Raw genomic sequence first — 17,127 nt, forward strand, 5'->3', positions numbered from 1 at the left:
ACAGTGTGGCTCTGAGGCAGAGCAGACGGGGAGAAGTTGCTGAACACAGCGGGTCTGGTGGCCTGAAGTGCATATGTTTTAATGCAAGGAGCATTACGGGTAAGGCAGATGAACTTAGAGCTTGGATTAGTACTTGGAACTATGATGTTGTTGCCATTACAGAGACCTGGTTGAGGGAAGGGCAGGATTGGCAGCTAAACGTTCCAGGATTTAGATGTTTCAGGCGGGATAGAGGGGGATGTAAAAGGGGAGGCGGAGTTGCGCTACTTGTTCAGGAGAGTATCACAGCTATACAGCGAGAGGACACCTCAGAGGGCAGTGAGGCTATATGGGTAGAGATCAGGAATAAGAAGGGTGCAGTCACAATGTTGGGGGTATACTACAGGCCTCCCAACAGCCAGCGGGAGATAGAGGAGCAGATAGGTAGACAGATTTTGGAAAAGAGTAAAAACAACAGGGTTGTGGTGATGGGAGACTTCAACTTCCCCAATATTGACTGGGACTCACTTAGTGCCAGGGGCTTAGACGGGGCAGAGTTTGTAAGGAGCATCCAGGAGGGCTTCTTAAAACAATATGTAAACAGTCCAACTAGGGAAGGGGCGGTACTGGACCTGGTATTGGGGAATGAGCCCGGCCAGGTGGTAGATGTTTCAGTAGGGGAGCATTTCGGTAACAGTGACCACAATTCAGTAAGTTTTAAAGTACTGGTGGACAAGGATAAGAGTGGTCCGAGGATGAATGTGCTAAATTGGGGGAAGGCTAATTATAACAATATTAGGCGGGACCTGAAGAACATAGATTGGGGGCGGATGTTTGAGGGCAAATCAACATCTGACATGTGGGAGGCTTTCAAGTGTCAGTTGAAAGGAATACAGGACAGGCATGTTCCTGTGAGGAAGAAAGATAAATACGGCAATTTTCGGGAACCTTGGATGACGAATGATATTGTAGGCCTCGTCAAAAAGAAAAAGGAGGCATTTGTCAGGGCTAAAAGGCTGGGAACAGACGAAGCCTGTGTGGCATATAAGGAAAGTAGGAAGGAACTTAAGCAAGGAGTCAGGAGGGCTAGAAGGGGTCATGAAAAGTCATTGGCAAATAGGGTTAAGGAAAATCCCAAGGCTTTTTACACTTACATAAAAAGCAAGAGGGTAGCCAGGGAAAGGGTTGGCCCACTGAAGGATAGGCAAGGGAATCTATGTGTGGAGCCAGAGGAAATGGGCGAGGTACTAAATGAATACTTTGCATCAGTATTCACCAAAGAGAAGGAATTGGTAGATGTTGAGTCTGGAGAAGGGGGTGTAGATAGCCTGGGTCACATTGTGATCCAAAAAGACGAGGTGTTGGGTGTCTTAAAAAATATTAAGGTAGATAAGTCCCCAGGGCCGGATGGGATCTACCCCAGAATACTGAAGGAGGCTGGAGAGGAAATTGCTGAGGCCTTGACAGAAATCTTTGGATCCTCGCTGTCTTCAGGGGATGTCCCGGAGGACTGGAGAATAGCCAATGTTGTTCCTCTGTTTAAGAAGGGTGGCAGGGATAATCCCGGGAACTACAGGCCGGTGAGCCTTACTTCAGTGGTAGGGAAATTACTGGAGAGAATTCTTCGAGACAGGATCTACTCCCATTTGGAAGCAAATGGACGTATTAGTGAGAGGCAGCACGGTTTTGTGAAGGGGAGGTCGTGTCTCACTAACTTGATCGAGTTTTTCGAGGAGGTCACTAAGATGATTGATGCAGGTAGGGCAGTAGATGTTGTCTATATGGACTTCAGTAAGGCCTTTGACAAGGTCCCTCATGGTAGACTAGTACAAAAGGTGAAGTCACACGGGATCAGGGGTGAACTGGCAAGGTGGATACAGAACTGGCTAGGCCATAGAAGGCAGAGGGTAGCAATGGAGGGATGCTTTTCTAATTGGAGGGCTGTGACCAGTGGTGTTCCACAGGGATCAGTGCTGGGACCTTTGCTCTTTGTAGTATATATAAATGATTTGGAGGAAAATGTAACTGGTCTGATTAGTAAGTTTGCAGACGACACAAAGGTTGGTGGAATTGCGGATAGCGATGAGGACTGTCTGAGGATACAGCAGGATTTAGATTGTCTGGAGACTTGGGCGGAGAGATGGCAGATGGAGTTTAACCTGGACAAATGTGAGGTAATGCATTTTGGAAGGGCTAATGCAGGTAGGGAATATACAGTGAATGGTAGAACCCTCAAGAGTATTGAAAGTCAAAGAGATCTAGGAGTACAGGTCCACAGATCACTGAAAGGGGCTACACAGGTGGAGAAGGTAGTCAAGAAGGCATACGGCATGCTTGCCTTCATTGGCCGGGGCATTGAGTATAAGAATTGGCAAGTCATGTTGCAGCTGTATAGAACCTTAGTTAGGCCACACTTGGAGTATAGTGTTCAATTCTGGTCGCCACACTACCAGAAGGATGTGGAGGCTTTAGAGAGGGTGCAGAAGAGATTTACCAGAATGTTGCCTGGTATGGAGGGCATAAGCTATGAGGAGCGATTGAATAAACTCGGTTTGTTCTCACTGGAACGAAGGAGGTTGAGAGGCGACCTGATAGAGGTATACAAAATTATGAGGGGCATAGACAGAGTGGATAGTCAGAGGCTTTTCCCCAGGGTAGAGGGGTCAATTACTAGGGGGCATAGGTTTAAGGTGAGAGGGGCAAAGTTTAGAGTAGATGTACGAGGCAAGTTTTTTACGCAGAGGGTAGTGGGTGCCTGGAACTCACTACCGGAGGAGGTAGTGGAGGCAGGGACGATAGGGACATTTAAGGGGCATCTTGACAAATATATGAATAGGATGGGAATAGAAGGATACGGACCCAGGAAGTGTAGAAGATTGTAGTTTAGTCGGGCAGTATGGTCGGCACGGGCTTGGAGGGCCGAAGGGCCTGTTCCTGTGCTGTACATTTCTTTGTTCTTTGTATTTCTTTGTTGTTTGCTCTCCCTCTCTCTCTCTGCTCTCCCTCTCTCTCTCTGCTCTCCCTCTCTCTCTCTCTCTGCTCTCTCTCTCTCTCTCTGCTCCCCCTCTCTCTCTGCTCTCCCTCTCTCTCTCTGTCTCTCTCTCTCTCTCTCTGCTCTCCCTCTCTCTCTCTCTGCTCTCCCTCTCTCTCTCTGCTCCCCCTCTCTCTCTGCTCTCCCTCTCTCTCTCTGCTCTCTCTCTCTCTCTGCTCTCCCTCTCTCTCTCTGCTCTCCCTCTCTCTCTCTGCTCTCCCTCTCTCTCTCTCTCTGCTCTCTCTCTCTCTCTCTGCTCCCCCTCTCTCTCTGCTCTCCCTCTCTCTCTGCTCTCCCTCTCTCTCTCTGTCTCTCTCTCTCTCTCTCTGCTCTCCCTCTCTCTCTCTCTCTGCTCTCTCTCTCTCTCTCTGCTCCCTCTCTCTCTCTCTCTGCTCTCTCTCTCTCTGTCTCTCTCTCTGTCTCTCTCTGCTCCCTCTCGCTCTCTCTCTGCTCTCTCTCTCTCTGCTCCCTCTCTCTCTCTGTCTCTCTCTCTCTGCTCTCCCTCTCTCTCTCTGCTCCCTCTCTCTCTCTCTGCTCTCTCTCTCACTCTGCTCTCCCTCTCTCTCTCTGCTCTCCCTCTCTCTCTGCTCTCCCTCTCTCTCTGCTCTCTCTCTCTCTCTGCTCCCTCTCTTTCTCTGCTCTCCCTCTCTCTCTGCTCTCCCTCTCTCTCTCTGCTCTCCCTCTCTCTCTGCTCTCTCTCGCTCGCTGCTCTCTCTCTCTCTGCTCCCTCTCTCTCTCTCTGCTCTCCCTCTCTCTCTGCTCTCCCTCTCTCTCTCTGCTCTCCCTCTCTCTCTCTGCTCTCCCTCTCTCTCTCTCTCTGCTCTCCCTCTCTCTCTGCTCTCCCTCTCTCTCTGCTCTCCCTCTCTCTCTCTGCTCTCCCTCTCTCTCTGCTCTCCCTCTCTCTCTCTGCTCTCCCTCTCTCTCTCTGCTCTCCCTCTCTCTCTCTGCTCTCCCTCTCTCTCTGCTCTCCCTCTCTCTCTCTGCTCTCCCTCTCTCTCTCTGCTGTCCCTCTCTCTCTCTGCTCCCTCCCTCTCTCTGCTCCCTCCCTCTCTCTCTGCTCTCCCTCTCTCTCTCTCTGCTCTCCCCCTCTCTCTCTGCTCCCCCTCTCTCTCTGCTCCCTCCCTCTCTCTCTGCTCTCCCTCTCTCTCTCTCTCTGCTCTCCCTCTCTCTCTCTCTCTGCTCTCCCTCTCTCTCCCTCTCTCTCTCTGCTCTCTCCCTCTCTCTCTGCTCTCCCTCTCTCTCTCTGCTCCCTCTCTCTCTCTGTCTCTCTCTCTCTCTCTGCTCCCCCTCTCTCTCTCTGCTCTCTCTCTCTCTCTGCTCTCCCTCTCTCTCTCTGCTCTCCCTCTCTCTCTCTGCTCTCTCTCTCTCTCTGCTCTCCCTCTCTCTCTCTGCTCTCCCTCTCTCTCTCTGCTCTCCCTCTCTCTCTGCTCTCTCTCTCTCTCTGCTCTCCCTCTCTCTCTCTGCTCTCCCTCTCTCTCTGCTCCCTCTCTCTCTCTGCTCTCCCTCTCTCTCTGCTCTCCCTCTCTCTCTCTGCTCTCCCTCTCTCTCTGCTCTCCTTCTCTGCACTCCCTCTCTCTCTCTCTCCCTCTCTCTCTGTCTCTCTCTCTCTCTCTCTCTGCTCTCCCTCTCTCTCTGCTCCCCCTCTCTCTCTCTGCTCCCCCTCTCTCTCTGCTCTCCCTCTCTCTCTGCTCCCCCTCTCTCTCTCTGCTCTCTCTCTCTCTCTGCTCTCCCTCTCTCTCTCTGCTCTCCCTCTCTCTCTCTGCTCTCTCTCTCTCTCTGCTCTCCCTCTCTCTCTCTGCTCTCTCTCGCTCGCTGCTCTCGCTCTCTCTCTGCTCTCTCTCTCTCTCTGCTCTCCCTCTCTCTCTCTGCTCTCCCTCTCTCTCTCTGCTCTCCCTCTCTCTCTCTCTCTGCTCTCTCTCTCTCTCTGCTCTCCCTCTCTCTCTCTGCTCCCCCTCTCTCTCTGCTCTCCCTCTCTCTCTGCTCTCTCTCTCTCTCTGCTCTCCCTCTCTCTCTCTGCTCTCCCTCTCTCTCTCTGCTCTCCCTCTCTCTCTCTCTCTCTGCTCTCTCTCTGCTCTCCCTCTCTCTCTCTGCTCCCCCTCTCTCTCTGCTGCTCCCTCTCGCTCTCTGCTCTCCCTCTCTCTCTGCTCTCTCTCTCTCTCTGCTCTCCCTCTCTCTCTCTGCTCTCCCTCTCACTCTCTGCTCTCCCTCTCTCTCTCTCTCTGCTCTCTCTCTCTCTCTGCTCTCCCTCTCTCTCTCTGCTCCCCCTCTCTCTCTGCTCTCCCTCTCTCTCTCTGTCTCTCTCTCTCTCTCTCTGCTCTCTCTCTCTCTGCTCTCTCTCTCTCTCTGCTCTCCCCCTCTCTCTCTGCTCTCCCTCTCTCTCTCTGCTCTCCCTCTCTCTCTCTCTCTGCTCTCCCTCTCTCTCTGCTCTCCCTCTCTCTCTCTGCTCTCCCTCTCTCTCTCTGTCTCTCTCTCTGTCTCTCTCTCTCTCTCTGCTCCCCCTCTCACTCTCTGCTCTCCCTCTCTCTCTCTGCTCTCCCTCTCTCTCTCTGCTCTCCCTCTCTCTCTCTGCTCTCCCTCTCTCTCTATCTCTGCTCTCTCTCTCTCTCTCTGCTCCCCCTCTCTCTCTGCTCTCCCTCTCTCTCTCTGTCTCTCTCTCTCTCTCTCTGCTCTCCCTCTCTCTCTCTCTCTGCTCTCCCTCTCTCTCTCTGCTCCCCCTCTCTCTCTGCTCTCCCTCTCTCTCTCTCTCTGCTCTCTCTCTCTCTCTGCTCTCCCTCTCTCTCTCTGCTCTCCCTCTCTCTCTCTGCTCTCCCTCTCTCTCTCTCTCTGCTCTCTCTCTCTCTCTCTGCTCCCCCTCTCTCTCTGCTCTCCCTCTCTCTCTCTGTCTCTCTCTCTCTCTCTCTGCTCTCCCTCTCTCTCTCTCTCTGCTCTCTCTCTCTCTCTCTGCTCTCTCTGCTCCCTCTCGCTCTCTCTCTGCTCTCTCTCTCTCTGCTCCCTCTCTCTCTCTGTCTCTCTCTCTCTGCTCTCCCTCTCTCTCTCTGCTCCCTCTCTCTCTCTCTGCTCTCTCTCTCACTCTGCTCTCCCTCTCTCTCTCTGCTCTCCCTCTCTCTCTGCTCTCCCTCTCTCTCTGCTCTCTCTCTCTCTCTGCTCCCTCTCTCTCTCTGCTCTCCCTCTCTCTCTGCTCTCCCTCTCTCTCTCTGCTCTCCCTCTCTCTCTGCTCTCTCTCGCTCGCTGCTCTCTCTCTCTCTGCTCCCTCTCTCTCTCTCTGCTCTCCCTCTCTCTCTGCTCTCCCTCTCTCTCTCTGCTCTCCCTCTCTCTCTCTGCTCTCCCTCTCTCTCTCTGCTCTCCCTCTCTCTCTCTCTCTGCTCTCCCTCTCTCTCTCTGCTCTCCCTCTCTCTCTGCTCTCCCTCTCTCTCTCTGCTCTCCCTCTCTCTCTCTGCTCTCCCTCTCTCTCTCTGCTCTCCCTCTCTCTCTCTGCTCTCCCTCTCTCTCTCTGCTCTCCCTCTCTCTCTGCTCCCCCTCTCTCTCTCTCTCTCTGCTCTCTCTCTCTGCTCTCCCTCTCTCTCTCTGCTCTCCCTCTCTCTCTCTGCTCTCCCTCTCTCTCTGCTCTCCCTCTCTCTCTCTGCTCTCCCTCTCTCTCTCTGCTCTCCCTCTCTCTCTGCTCTCCCTCTCTCTCTCTGCTCTCCCTCTCTCTCTGCTCTCTCTCGCTCGCTGCTCTCTCTCTCTCTCTGCTCCCTCTCTCTCTCTCTGCTCTCCCTCTCTCTCTGCTCTCCCTCTCTCTCTCTCTCTGCTCTCCCTCTCTCTCTCTGCTCTTCCTCTCTCTCTGCTCTCTCTCTCTCTCTCTGCTCTCCCTCTCTCTTTGCTCTCCCTCTCTCTCTCTCTGCTCTCCCTCTCTCTCTCTGCTCCCTCTCTCTCTCTCTCCTCTCCCTCTCTCTCTGCTCTCCCTCTCTCTCTCTCTCTGCTCTCCCTCTCTCTCTCTGCTCTCTCTCTCTGCTCCCTCTCTCTCTCTGCTCTCCCTCTCTCTCTGCTCCCTCTCTCTCTCTCTCTGCTCTCCCTCTCTGCTCTCCCCCTCTCTCTCTGCTCTCCCTCTCTCTCTGCTCTCCCTCTCTCTGCTCTCTCCCTCTCTCTGCTCTCCCCCTCTCTCTGCTCTCCCTCTCCCTCTGCTCTCCCTCTCTCTCTCTGCTCCCTGTCTCTCTACTCTCTCTCTCTCTCTGCTCTCCCTCTCTCTCTGTCTCTCTGCTCTCCCTCTCTCTCCCTCTCCCTCTCTCTCCCTCTCCCTCTCTCTCCCTCTCCCACTCTCTCCCTCTCTCTCTGCTCTCTCCCTCTCTCTCGGCTCCCTCTCTCTCTCTGCTCTCCCTCTCTCTCTGCTCTCCCCCTCTCTCTCTGCTCTCCCTTTCTCTCTGCTCTCCCCCTCTCTCTCTGCTCTCTCTCTCTCTGCTCGCCCTCTCTGCTCCCCCCCTCTCTCTGCTCTCTCTCTCTCTGCTCTCCCTCTCCCTCTCTGCTCTCCCTCTCCCCCTTTGCTCTCCCTCTTCCTCTCTCTCTCCTCTCCCTCTCTCTCTCTGCTCTCAGCCTCTCTCTCTCTCGCTCTCCTCTCTCTCTCTCTCTGCTCTCCCTCTCTCTTTCTCCGCTCTACCTCTCTCTCTCTTCGCTCTCCCTCTCTCTCTGCTCTTTCTCTTTCTCCTCTCCCTCTGTGATGCACTATCGATTACAACGAGACGAGAGAGTAATCGAGGCTTTATTACGCAGAGATGTGTGGCCTCCTACAGCTGCTGCCGAAATGGCTGCAGCTCGGTGAGCACACACATTTATACTCCGCCTACTGGGTGGAGCCAGCCGGCAGGGATCTACCCCCGTACCTGTAGTACAGGAGCCTTACCGTAATACCCTCGTATGCAATGCAGTATATACAATATAATACAACAGTGCTGACTACTACACCCCTCTCTAACTCCCTCTTTCTCTGTCTCTACCTCTCTTTCCCTCGCTCACTCTCCTTCTCTCTATCCACAGGTTGCGACCCATGTTGTTCAGGCCCTGCTCAACCAAAAGGTAAATTTTCTATTTGCATCCCCCCCTCCCCTTCTCCTTCCAGCCTCTCTCGCGTTCCCTTCTTTCTACTTCTCCCTCTTTCTCCCTCCCCTCTCCCTCCCTCCCCCTCTCCCTCCTTCCCACTTTCCCCCTCTCTCTCTGTCTTGCCCTCCCCCTCTCTCCCTCATTCCCCTTCTCTCTCTCACTCTCTCTCTCTCCTCGCTCTCTCTTTCTGTCTGTCTCTCCCTCTCTCTCCTCGCTCTGTCGATACACTCTCTCTCTAGATCTCCTCGCTCTGTCGATACGCTCGCTCTCTCTCACTCCTCGCTCTGTTCATACGCTCTCTCTCTCTCTCGCTCTCTCTCTCTCCTCGCTCTGTCGATACGCTCTCTCTCTCTCCTCGCTCTGTCGATACGCTCTCTCTCTCTCTCTCTCCTCGCTCTGTCGATACGCTCTCTCTCGCTCTCCTCGCTCTGTCGATATGCTCTCTCTCTCTCTCGCTCTGCCGATACGCTATCACTCTCTCTCTCCTCGCTCTCTCGATACGCTCTCTCTCTCTCTCTCTCCTCGCTCTGTCGCTACGCTCACTCTCTCCTCGCTCTGTCGATACGCTCTCTCTCTCCTCGCCCAGACGATACGCTCTCTCTCTCTCTCCTCGCTCTGTCGATACACTCTCTCTCTCTCTCTCTCCTCGCTCTGTCGATACGCTTTCTCTCACCTCGCTCTGTCGATACGCTCTCTCTCTCTCTCTCTCTCCTCGCTCTGTCGATACGCTCTCACTCTCTCTCTCCTCGCTCTCTCGATACGTTCTCTCTCTCTCTCTCCTCGCTCTGTCGATACGCTCTCTCTCTCCTCGCTCTGTCGATACGCTCTCTCTCTCCTCGCTCTGTCGATACGCTCTCTCTCTCCTCGCCCAGATGATACGCTCTCTCTCTCTCTCCTCGCTCTGTCGATACACTCTCTCTCTCTCTCCTCACTCTGTCGATACGCTCTCTCTCACATCGCTCTGTCGATACGCTCTCTCTCTCTCCTCGTCCAGACGATACGCTCTCTCTCTCTCTCCTCGCTCTGTCGATACACTCTCTCTCTCTCTCTCCTCGCTCTGTCGATACGCTCTCTCTCTCTCTCTCTCTCCTCGCTCTCTCGATACGCTCTCACTCTCTCTCTCTCCTCGCTCTGTCGATACGCTCTCTCTCTCTCCTCGCTCTGTCGATACGCTCTCTCTCTCCTCGCTCTGTCGATACGCTCTCTCTCTCCTCGCCCAGACGATACGCTCTCTCTCTCTCTCTCCTCGCTCTGTCGATATGCTCTCACACCTCGCTCTGTCATAGAACATAGAACATAGAACAATACAGCGCAGTACAGGCCCTTCGGCCCACGATGTTGCACTGAAACAAAAGCCATCTAACCTACACTATGCCATTATCACCATATGTTTATCCAATAAACTTTTAAATGCCCTCAATGTTGGCGAGTTCACCACTGTAGCAGGTAGGGCATTCCACGGCCTCACTACTCTTTGCGTAAAGAACCTACCTCTGACCTCTGTCCTATATCTATTACCCCTCAGTTTAAAGTTATGTCCCCTCGTGCCAGCCACTTCCATCCGCGGGAGAAGGCTCTCACTGTCCACCCTATCTAACCCTCTGATCATTTTGTATGCCTCTATTAAGTCTCCTCTTAACCTTCTTCTCTCCAACGAAAACAACCTCAAGTCCGTCAGCCTTTCCTCATAAGATTTTCCCTCCATACCAGGCAACATCCTGGTAAATCTCCTCTGCACCCGCTCCAAAGCCTCCACGTCCTTCCTATAATGCGGTGACCAGAACTGTACGCAATACTCCAAATGCGGCCGTACCAGAGCTTTGTACAGCTGCAACATGACCTCCCGACTCCGGAACTCAATCCCTCTACCAATAAAGGCCAACACTCCATAGGCCTTCTTCACAACCCTATCAACCTGGGTGGCAACTTTCAGGGATCTATGTACATGGACACCTAGATCCCTCTGCTCATCCACACTTCCAAGAACTTTACCATTAGCCAAATATTCCGCATTCCTGTTATTCCTTCCAAAGTGAATCACCTCACACTTCTCGACATTAAACTCCATTTGCCACCTCTCAGCCCAGCTCTGCAGCTTATCTATATCCCTCTGTAACCTGCTACATCCTTCCACACTATCGACAACACCACCAACTTTAGTAGCGTCTGCAAATTTACTCACCCACCCTTCTGCGCCTTCCTCTAGGTCATTGATAAAAATGACAAACAGCAACGGCCCCAGAACAGATCCTTGTGGTACTCCACTTGTAACTGAACTCCATTCTGAACATTTCCCATCAACCACCACCCTCTGTCTTTTTTCAGCTAGCCAATTTCTGATCCACATCTCTAAATCACCCTCAATCCCCAGCCTCCGTATTTTTTGCAATAGCCTACCGTGGGGAACCTTATCAAACGCTTTGCTGAAATCCATATACACCACATCAACTGCTCTACCCTCATCTAACTGTTCAGTCACCTTCTCAAAGAACTCAATAAGGTTTGTGAGGCATGACCTACCCTTCACAAAGCCATGCTGACTATCCCTGATCATATTATTCCCATCTAGATGATTATAAATCTTGTCTCTTATAATCCCCTCCAAGACTTTACCCACAACAGACGTGAGGCTCACCGGTCTATATGTCGATATGCTCTCTCTCTCTCTCTCTCCTCGCTCTGTCGATATGCTCTCTCTCACCTCGCTCTGTCGATACGCTCTCTCTCTCTCTCTCCTCGCTCTGTCGATACGCTCTCTTTCTCTCTCTCTCTCCTCGCTCTGTCGATATGCTCTCTCTCGCTCTCTCCTCGCTCTGTCGATATGCTCTCTCTCTCTCTCTCCTCGCTCTTTCGATTTGCTCTCTCTCTCTCTCACCTCGCTCTGTCGATACGCTCTCTCTATCTCTCTCTCTCTCCTCGCCCAGACGATACGCTCTCTCTCTCTCTCCTCGCTCTGTCGATATGCTCTCTCTCTCTCCTCGCTCTGTCGATATGCTCTCTCTCCTGGCTCTGTCGATTCTCTCTCTCTCACTCTCTCTCCTCGCTGTCGAAACGCTCTCTCTCTCCTCGCTCTGTCGATATGCTCTCTCTCTCTCTCTCCTCGCTCTGTCGATTCTCTCTCTCTCTCGCTCCTCGCTCTGTCGATACGCTCTCTCTCTCTCCTCGCTCTGTCAATACGCTCTCTCTCTCTCCTCGCTCTCTCTCTCTCTCTCACCTCGCTCTGTCGATACGTCTCTCTATCTCTCTCTCTCTCCTTGCCCTGACGATACGCTCTCTCTCTCTCTCCTCGCTCTGTCGATACGCTCTCTCTCTCTCCTCGCTCTGTCGATACGCTCTCTCTCCTCGCTCTGTCGATTCTCTCTCTCTCACTCTCTCCTCGATGTCGAAACGCTCTCTCTCTCTCCTCGCTCTGTCGATATGCTCTCTCTCTCTCACCTCGCTCTGTCAATACGCTCTCTCTATCTCTCTCTCTCTCCTCGCCCAGACGATACGCTCTCTCTCTCCTCGCTCTGTCGATACGCTCTCTCTCTCTCCTCGCTCTGTCGATACGCTCTCTCTCCTCGCTCTGTCGATTCTCTCTCTCTCACTCTCTCTCCTCGCTGTCGAAACGCTCTCTCTCTCTCCTCGCTCTGTCGATATGCTCTCTCTCTCTCACTCCTCGCTCTGTCGATATGCTCTCTCTCTCTCTCCTCGGTCTTCCGATCCGCTCTCTCTCTCTCTCTCCTCGCTCTGTCGATACGCTCTCTCTCTCTCCTCGCTCTGTCGATACGCTCTCTCTCCTCGCTCTGTCGATTCTCTCTCTCTCACTCTCTCTCCTCGCTGTCGAAACGCTCTCTCTCTCTCCTCGCTCTGTCGATATGCTCTCTCTCTCTCACTCCTCGCTCTGTCGATATGCTCTCTCTCTCTCTCCTCGGTCTCCCGATACGCTCTCTCTCTCTCTCTCTCCTCGCTCTGTCGATATGCTCTCTCTCTCCTCGGTCTGTCGATACGCTCTCTCTCTCTCACCTCGCTTTGTCGATATGCTCTCTCTCTCTCTCTCTCCTTGCTCTGTCGATACGCTCTCTCTCTCTCTCTCTCTCCTCGCTCTGTCGATATGCTCTCTCTCTCTCTCTCCTCGCTCTGTCGATACGCTCTCTCTCTCTCTCTCTCTCACCTCGCTCTGTCGATATGCTCTCTCTCTCTCTCCTCGGTCTGTCGATACGCTCTCTCTCTCTCTCCTCGCTCTGTTAATACGCACTCTCTCTCTCCTCGCTCAGTCGATACACTCTCTCTCACTCTCCTTGCTCTGTCGATACACTCTCTCTCTCTCTCTCCTCGCTCTGTCGATACGCTCTCTCTCACATCGCTCTGTCGATACGCTCTCTCTCTCTTTCTCTCCTCGCTCTGTCGATACACTCTCTCTCTCTCCTCGCTCTGTCGATATGCTCTCTCTCACCTCGCTCTGTCGATACACTCTCTCTCTCCTCGCTCTGTCGATACTCTCTCTCTCTCTCCTCGCTCTGTCGATATGCTCTCTCTCGCTCTCTCCTCGCTCTGTCGATATGCTCTCTCTCTCTCTCTCCTCGCTCTGTCGATTTGCTCTCTCTCTCTCTCACCTCGCTCTGTCGATACGCTCTCTCTATCTCTCTCTCTCTCCTCGCCCAGACGATACGCTCTCTCTCTCTCTCCTCGCTCTGTCGATACGCTCTCTCTCTCTCCTCGCTCTGTCGATTCTCTCTCTCTCACTCTCTCTCCTCGCTGTCGAAACGCTCTCTCTCTCTCCTCGCTCTGTCGATATGCTCTCTCTCTCTCTCTCCTCGGTCTTTCGATACGCTCTCTCTCTCTCTCTCTACTCGCTCTGTCGATATGCTCTCTCTCTCTCTCTCCTCGGTCAGTCGATACGCTCTCTCTCTCTCCTCGCTCTGTCGAAACGCTCTCTCTCTCTCCTCGCTCAGTCGATATGCTCTCTCTCTCTCTCTCCTCGCTCTGTCGATACGCTCTCTCTCTCTCTCTCTCTCTCTCACCTCGCTCTGTCGATATGCTCTCCCTCTCTCTCCTTGCTCTGTCGATACGCTCTCTCTCTCTCTCTCTCTCCTCGCTCTGTCGATACGCTCTCTGTCTCTCTTCCTCCTCGCTCTGTCGATGTGCTCTCTCTCTCTCTCTCCTCGGTCTGTCGATACGCTCTCTCTCTCCTCGCTCTGTCGAAACGCTCTCTCTCTCTCCTCGCTCTGTCTATACGCTCTCTCTCTATCCTCACTCTGTCGATATGCTCTCTCTCTCTCTCCTCGCTCTGTCGATACGCTCTCTCTCTCTCTCTCACCTCGCTCTGTCGATATGCTCTCTCTGTCTCTCTCTCTCTCCTTGGTCTGTCGATACGCTCTCTCTCTCTCTCTCCCCTCGTCTTTCGATATGCTCTCTCTCTCTCTCTCTCTCCTCGGTCTGTCGATACGCTCTCTCTCTCCTCGCTCTGTCGAAACGCTCTCTCTCTCTCCTCGCTCTGTCGATACGCTCTCTCTCTATCCTCACTCTGTCGATATGCTCTCTCTCTCTCTCACCTCGCTCTGTCGATATGCTCTCTCTCTCTCTCTCTCTCTCTCTGTCTCTCTCTCCTCAGTCTGTCGATACGCTCTCTCTCTCTCTCTCTCTCTCTCCTCGCTCTGTCGTTTCGCTCTCTCTCTCTCCTTGCTCTGTCGATACGCTCTCTCTCTTTCTCTCTCTCATCTCGCTCTGTCGATATGCTCCCTCTCTCTCTCTCCTCGGTCTGTCGATGTGCTCTCTCTCTCTCTCTCTCCTCGGTCTGTCGATACGCTCTCTCTCTCTCTCTCCTCGCTCTGTCGAAACGCTCTCTCTCTCTCCTCGCTCTGTCGATACGCTCTCTCTCTATCCTCACTCTGTCGATATGCTCTCTCTCTCTCTCTCTCCTCGCTCTGTCGATACGCTCTATCTCTCTCTCTCACCTCGCTCTGTCGATATGCTCTCTCATTCTCTCTCTCTCTCCTCGGTCTGTCGATACGCTCTCTCTCTCTCTCCTCGTCTGTCGATATGCTCTCTCTCTCTCTCTCCTCGCTCTGTCGATACGCTCTCTCTCTCTCTCTCTCTCACCTCGCTCTGTCGATATGCTCTCTCTCTCTCTCTCTCCTCGCTCTGTCGATATGCTCTCTCTGTCTCTCTCTCCTCGGTCTGTCGATACGCTCTCTCTCTCTCTCTCTCCTCGCTCTGTCGATTCGCTCTCTCTCTCTCTCCGCGCTCTGTCTTTACGCTCTCTCTCTCTCTCTCGTCTCTCTGTCGATATGCTCTCTCTCTCTCTCTCCTCGCTCTGTCGATACGCTCTCTCTCGCTCTCTCTCTCCTCGCTCTGTCGATACGCTCTCTCTCTCCTCGCTCTGTCGATACGCTCTCTCTCTCTCCTCGCTCTGTCGATACTCTCTCTCTCTCTCCTCGCTCTGTCGATACGCTCTCTCTCTCTCTCCTCGGTCTGTCGATACGTTCTCTATCCCTTGCTGTCGATACGCTCCCTCGCTCTCTCTCTCCTCGCTCTGTTAATACGCACTCTCTCTCTCCTCGCTCTGTCGATACGCTCTCTCTCTCTCTCCTCGCTCTGTCGATACGCTCTCTCTCTCTCTCCTCGGTCTGTCGATACGCTCTCTATCCCTTGCTGTCGATACGCTCCCTCGCTCTCTCTCTCCTCGCTCTGTTAATACGCACTCTCTCTCTCTTCGCTCTGTCGATACGCTCTCTCACTCTCCTCGCTCTGTCGATATGCTCTCTCTCTCTCCTCGCTCTGTCGATACGCTCTCTCACTCTCCTCGCTCTGTCGATACGCTCTGTCTCTCTCTCTCTCCTCGCTCAGTCTATACGCGCTCTCTCTCTCTCCTCGCTCTGTCGATACGCTCTCTCTCTCTCCTCGCTCTGTCGATACGCTCTCTCTCTCTCTCTCCTCGGTCTGTCGATACGCTCTCTATCCCTTGCTGTTGATACGCTCCCTCGCTCTCTCTCTCTCCTCGCTCTGTTAATACGCACTCTTTCACTCCTCGCTCAGTCGATACGCTCTCTCTCTCTCTCCTTGCTCTGTCGATACGCTCTCTCTCTCTCTCTCACCTCGCTCTGTCGATACACTCTCTCTCTCTCCCTCTCCTCGCTCTGTCGATATGCTCGCTCTCTCTCCTCGCTCTGTCAATACGCTCTCTCTGTCCTCGCTCTGTCGATATGCTCTCTCTCTCTCGCTCTCTCCTCGCTCTGTCGATACGCTCTCTCTATCTCTCTCTCTCCTCGATCTGTCGATACACTCTCTGTCTCTCTCTCCTCGCTCTGTCGATACGCTCTCTCTCTCTCTCTCTCTCTCTCTCTCCTCGCTCTGTCGATACGCTCTCTCTCTCCTCGCTCTGTCGATACGCTCTCTCTCTCCTCGCTCTGCTGATACGCTCCCTCTCTCTCTCTCTCATACACACACACACTCCTCTCTCTCTCTCTGTGTCTCCTCGCTCTGTCGATACACTCTCTCTCTCTCTCTCGCATCGCTCTGTCGATACGCTCTCTCCCTTGCTGTCGATACACTCCCTCGCTCTCTCTCGCTCTCCTCGCTCTGTTAATACACACTCTCTCTCTCGCTCCTCGCTCAGTCGATACGCTCTCTCTCTCTCCTTGCTCTGTTGATACACTCTCTCTCTCTCTCTCACCTCGCTCTGTCGATATTCTCTCTCTCTCTCTCCTCGCTCATTCTCTCTCTCCTCGCTCTGTCGATACGCTCTCTCTCTCCTCGCTCTATCGATACGCTCTCTCTCTCTCTCCTCGCTCTGTCGATACTCTCTCTCTCTCTCTCCTCGCTCTATCGATACGCTCTCTCTCTCTCTCCCTCTCCTCGCTCTGTCGATATGCTCTCTCTTTCTCTCTCTCTCTCTCTCACCTCGCTCTGTCGATACTCTGATGCACGATCAATTAAACTTGAAGACGAGGTAGTAACATAACTGAAGGCTTTAATAGACTAGATCTGTTCCCCAGCAGCTCAGGTACAGAATGAGGGCTGCTGGGACGGCACCGGTTCTTATACCCCGCCTGTCAGGGCGGAGCTACATACCAAACAGCCAATGGTAAACTCCTAGGTTTACCCAATGGTCTACAGCCTCTCGGGTGCTGCAATACCTGATACTACCACATTCACCCCCTGTTGAAAAGGAGTCCGGCGGGGGTGGTGGCCCGGTATTCAACATGGTATGATCAGACATGGAGGTACCGTGAATATTTACACGTGTGTGAGATATATACAGTTAGTGTTCATGTACAGACACAGTCACAGTGAAGCAATCAGTCGGTCGGGGGCCTGATCGTCCTCCTGGATCGTCTGGGCTTCTGTGGTGATTCCGGTGGGGGTCCGGGCGACTGCGACTCCGGGAGCGTGGCTTCGGCCTCCATGGCAGCTTTGTCGCCCCTAGGCGGCGCTGGTGGGGCAAACGGTTCACACAACAGGGGGGTGCCTGTAGGGGGCGTCGGTGGGTGGGCGGGCCTAGGCAGGAGCGGCGGGAGGACCGACCCTCCTGTGAGGTGCTGTGGAGGGGGGGGGGGGGGGTTAATGGTTCGGGTGTGCGTGGGGTTCCGGCGGGCGCCAGGTCCCGAAGGGAGACCGTATCCTGCCGGCCGTCAGGGAACGCCACGTAGGCGTACTGGGGGTTAGCGTGCAGCAGGTGGACCCTCTCGACCAACGGGTCCGACTTGTGCGCCCGCACGCGCTTCCGGAGCAGGATGGGTCCGGGAGCTGCCAGCCAGGTCGGGAGCGAGGTCCCGGAGGAGGACTTCCTGGGGAAGACCAGGAGACGTTCGTGGGGTGTCTGATTGGTGGTCGTTCAGAGCAGTGACCGGATGGAGTGGAGGGAGACTGGGAGGCTCCTGGGCCGTAGGGCCAGTAGGACGGTCTTCCAGAACGTTCCGTTCTCCCTCTCTACCTGCCCGTTACCCCGGGGGTTGTAACTGGTCGTCCTGCTCGAGGTGATGCCCTTGCTGAGCAGGAATTGACGCAGTTCGTCGCTCACAAAGGAGGACCCCCTATCACTGTGTACGTAAGCGGGGAACCCGAAC

General features: G+C 53.8%; 1 protein-coding gene across 1 annotated transcript in view; it reads left to right on the forward strand.

The window, feature by feature from the left end:
* The window catches only part of LOC140405326 (nck-associated protein 5-like), a 193,663-nt gene that overhangs the window by 40,642 nt on the left and 135,894 nt on the right, over positions 1 to 17,127 (forward strand). Inside the window, exon 4 of the mRNA XM_072493617.1 lies at positions 8,018 to 8,056. Coding sequence (XP_072349718.1) covers positions 8,018 to 8,056 — 39 coding nt within the window. The remainder of the gene's footprint in view (positions 1 to 8,017; positions 8,057 to 17,127) is intronic.

Source organism: Scyliorhinus torazame, chromosome X (assembly GCF_047496885.1).
Source record: "Scyliorhinus torazame isolate Kashiwa2021f chromosome X, sScyTor2.1, whole genome shotgun sequence".
In the NCBI taxonomy this organism is placed as follows: Eukaryota; Metazoa; Chordata; class Chondrichthyes; order Carcharhiniformes; family Scyliorhinidae; genus Scyliorhinus; species Scyliorhinus torazame.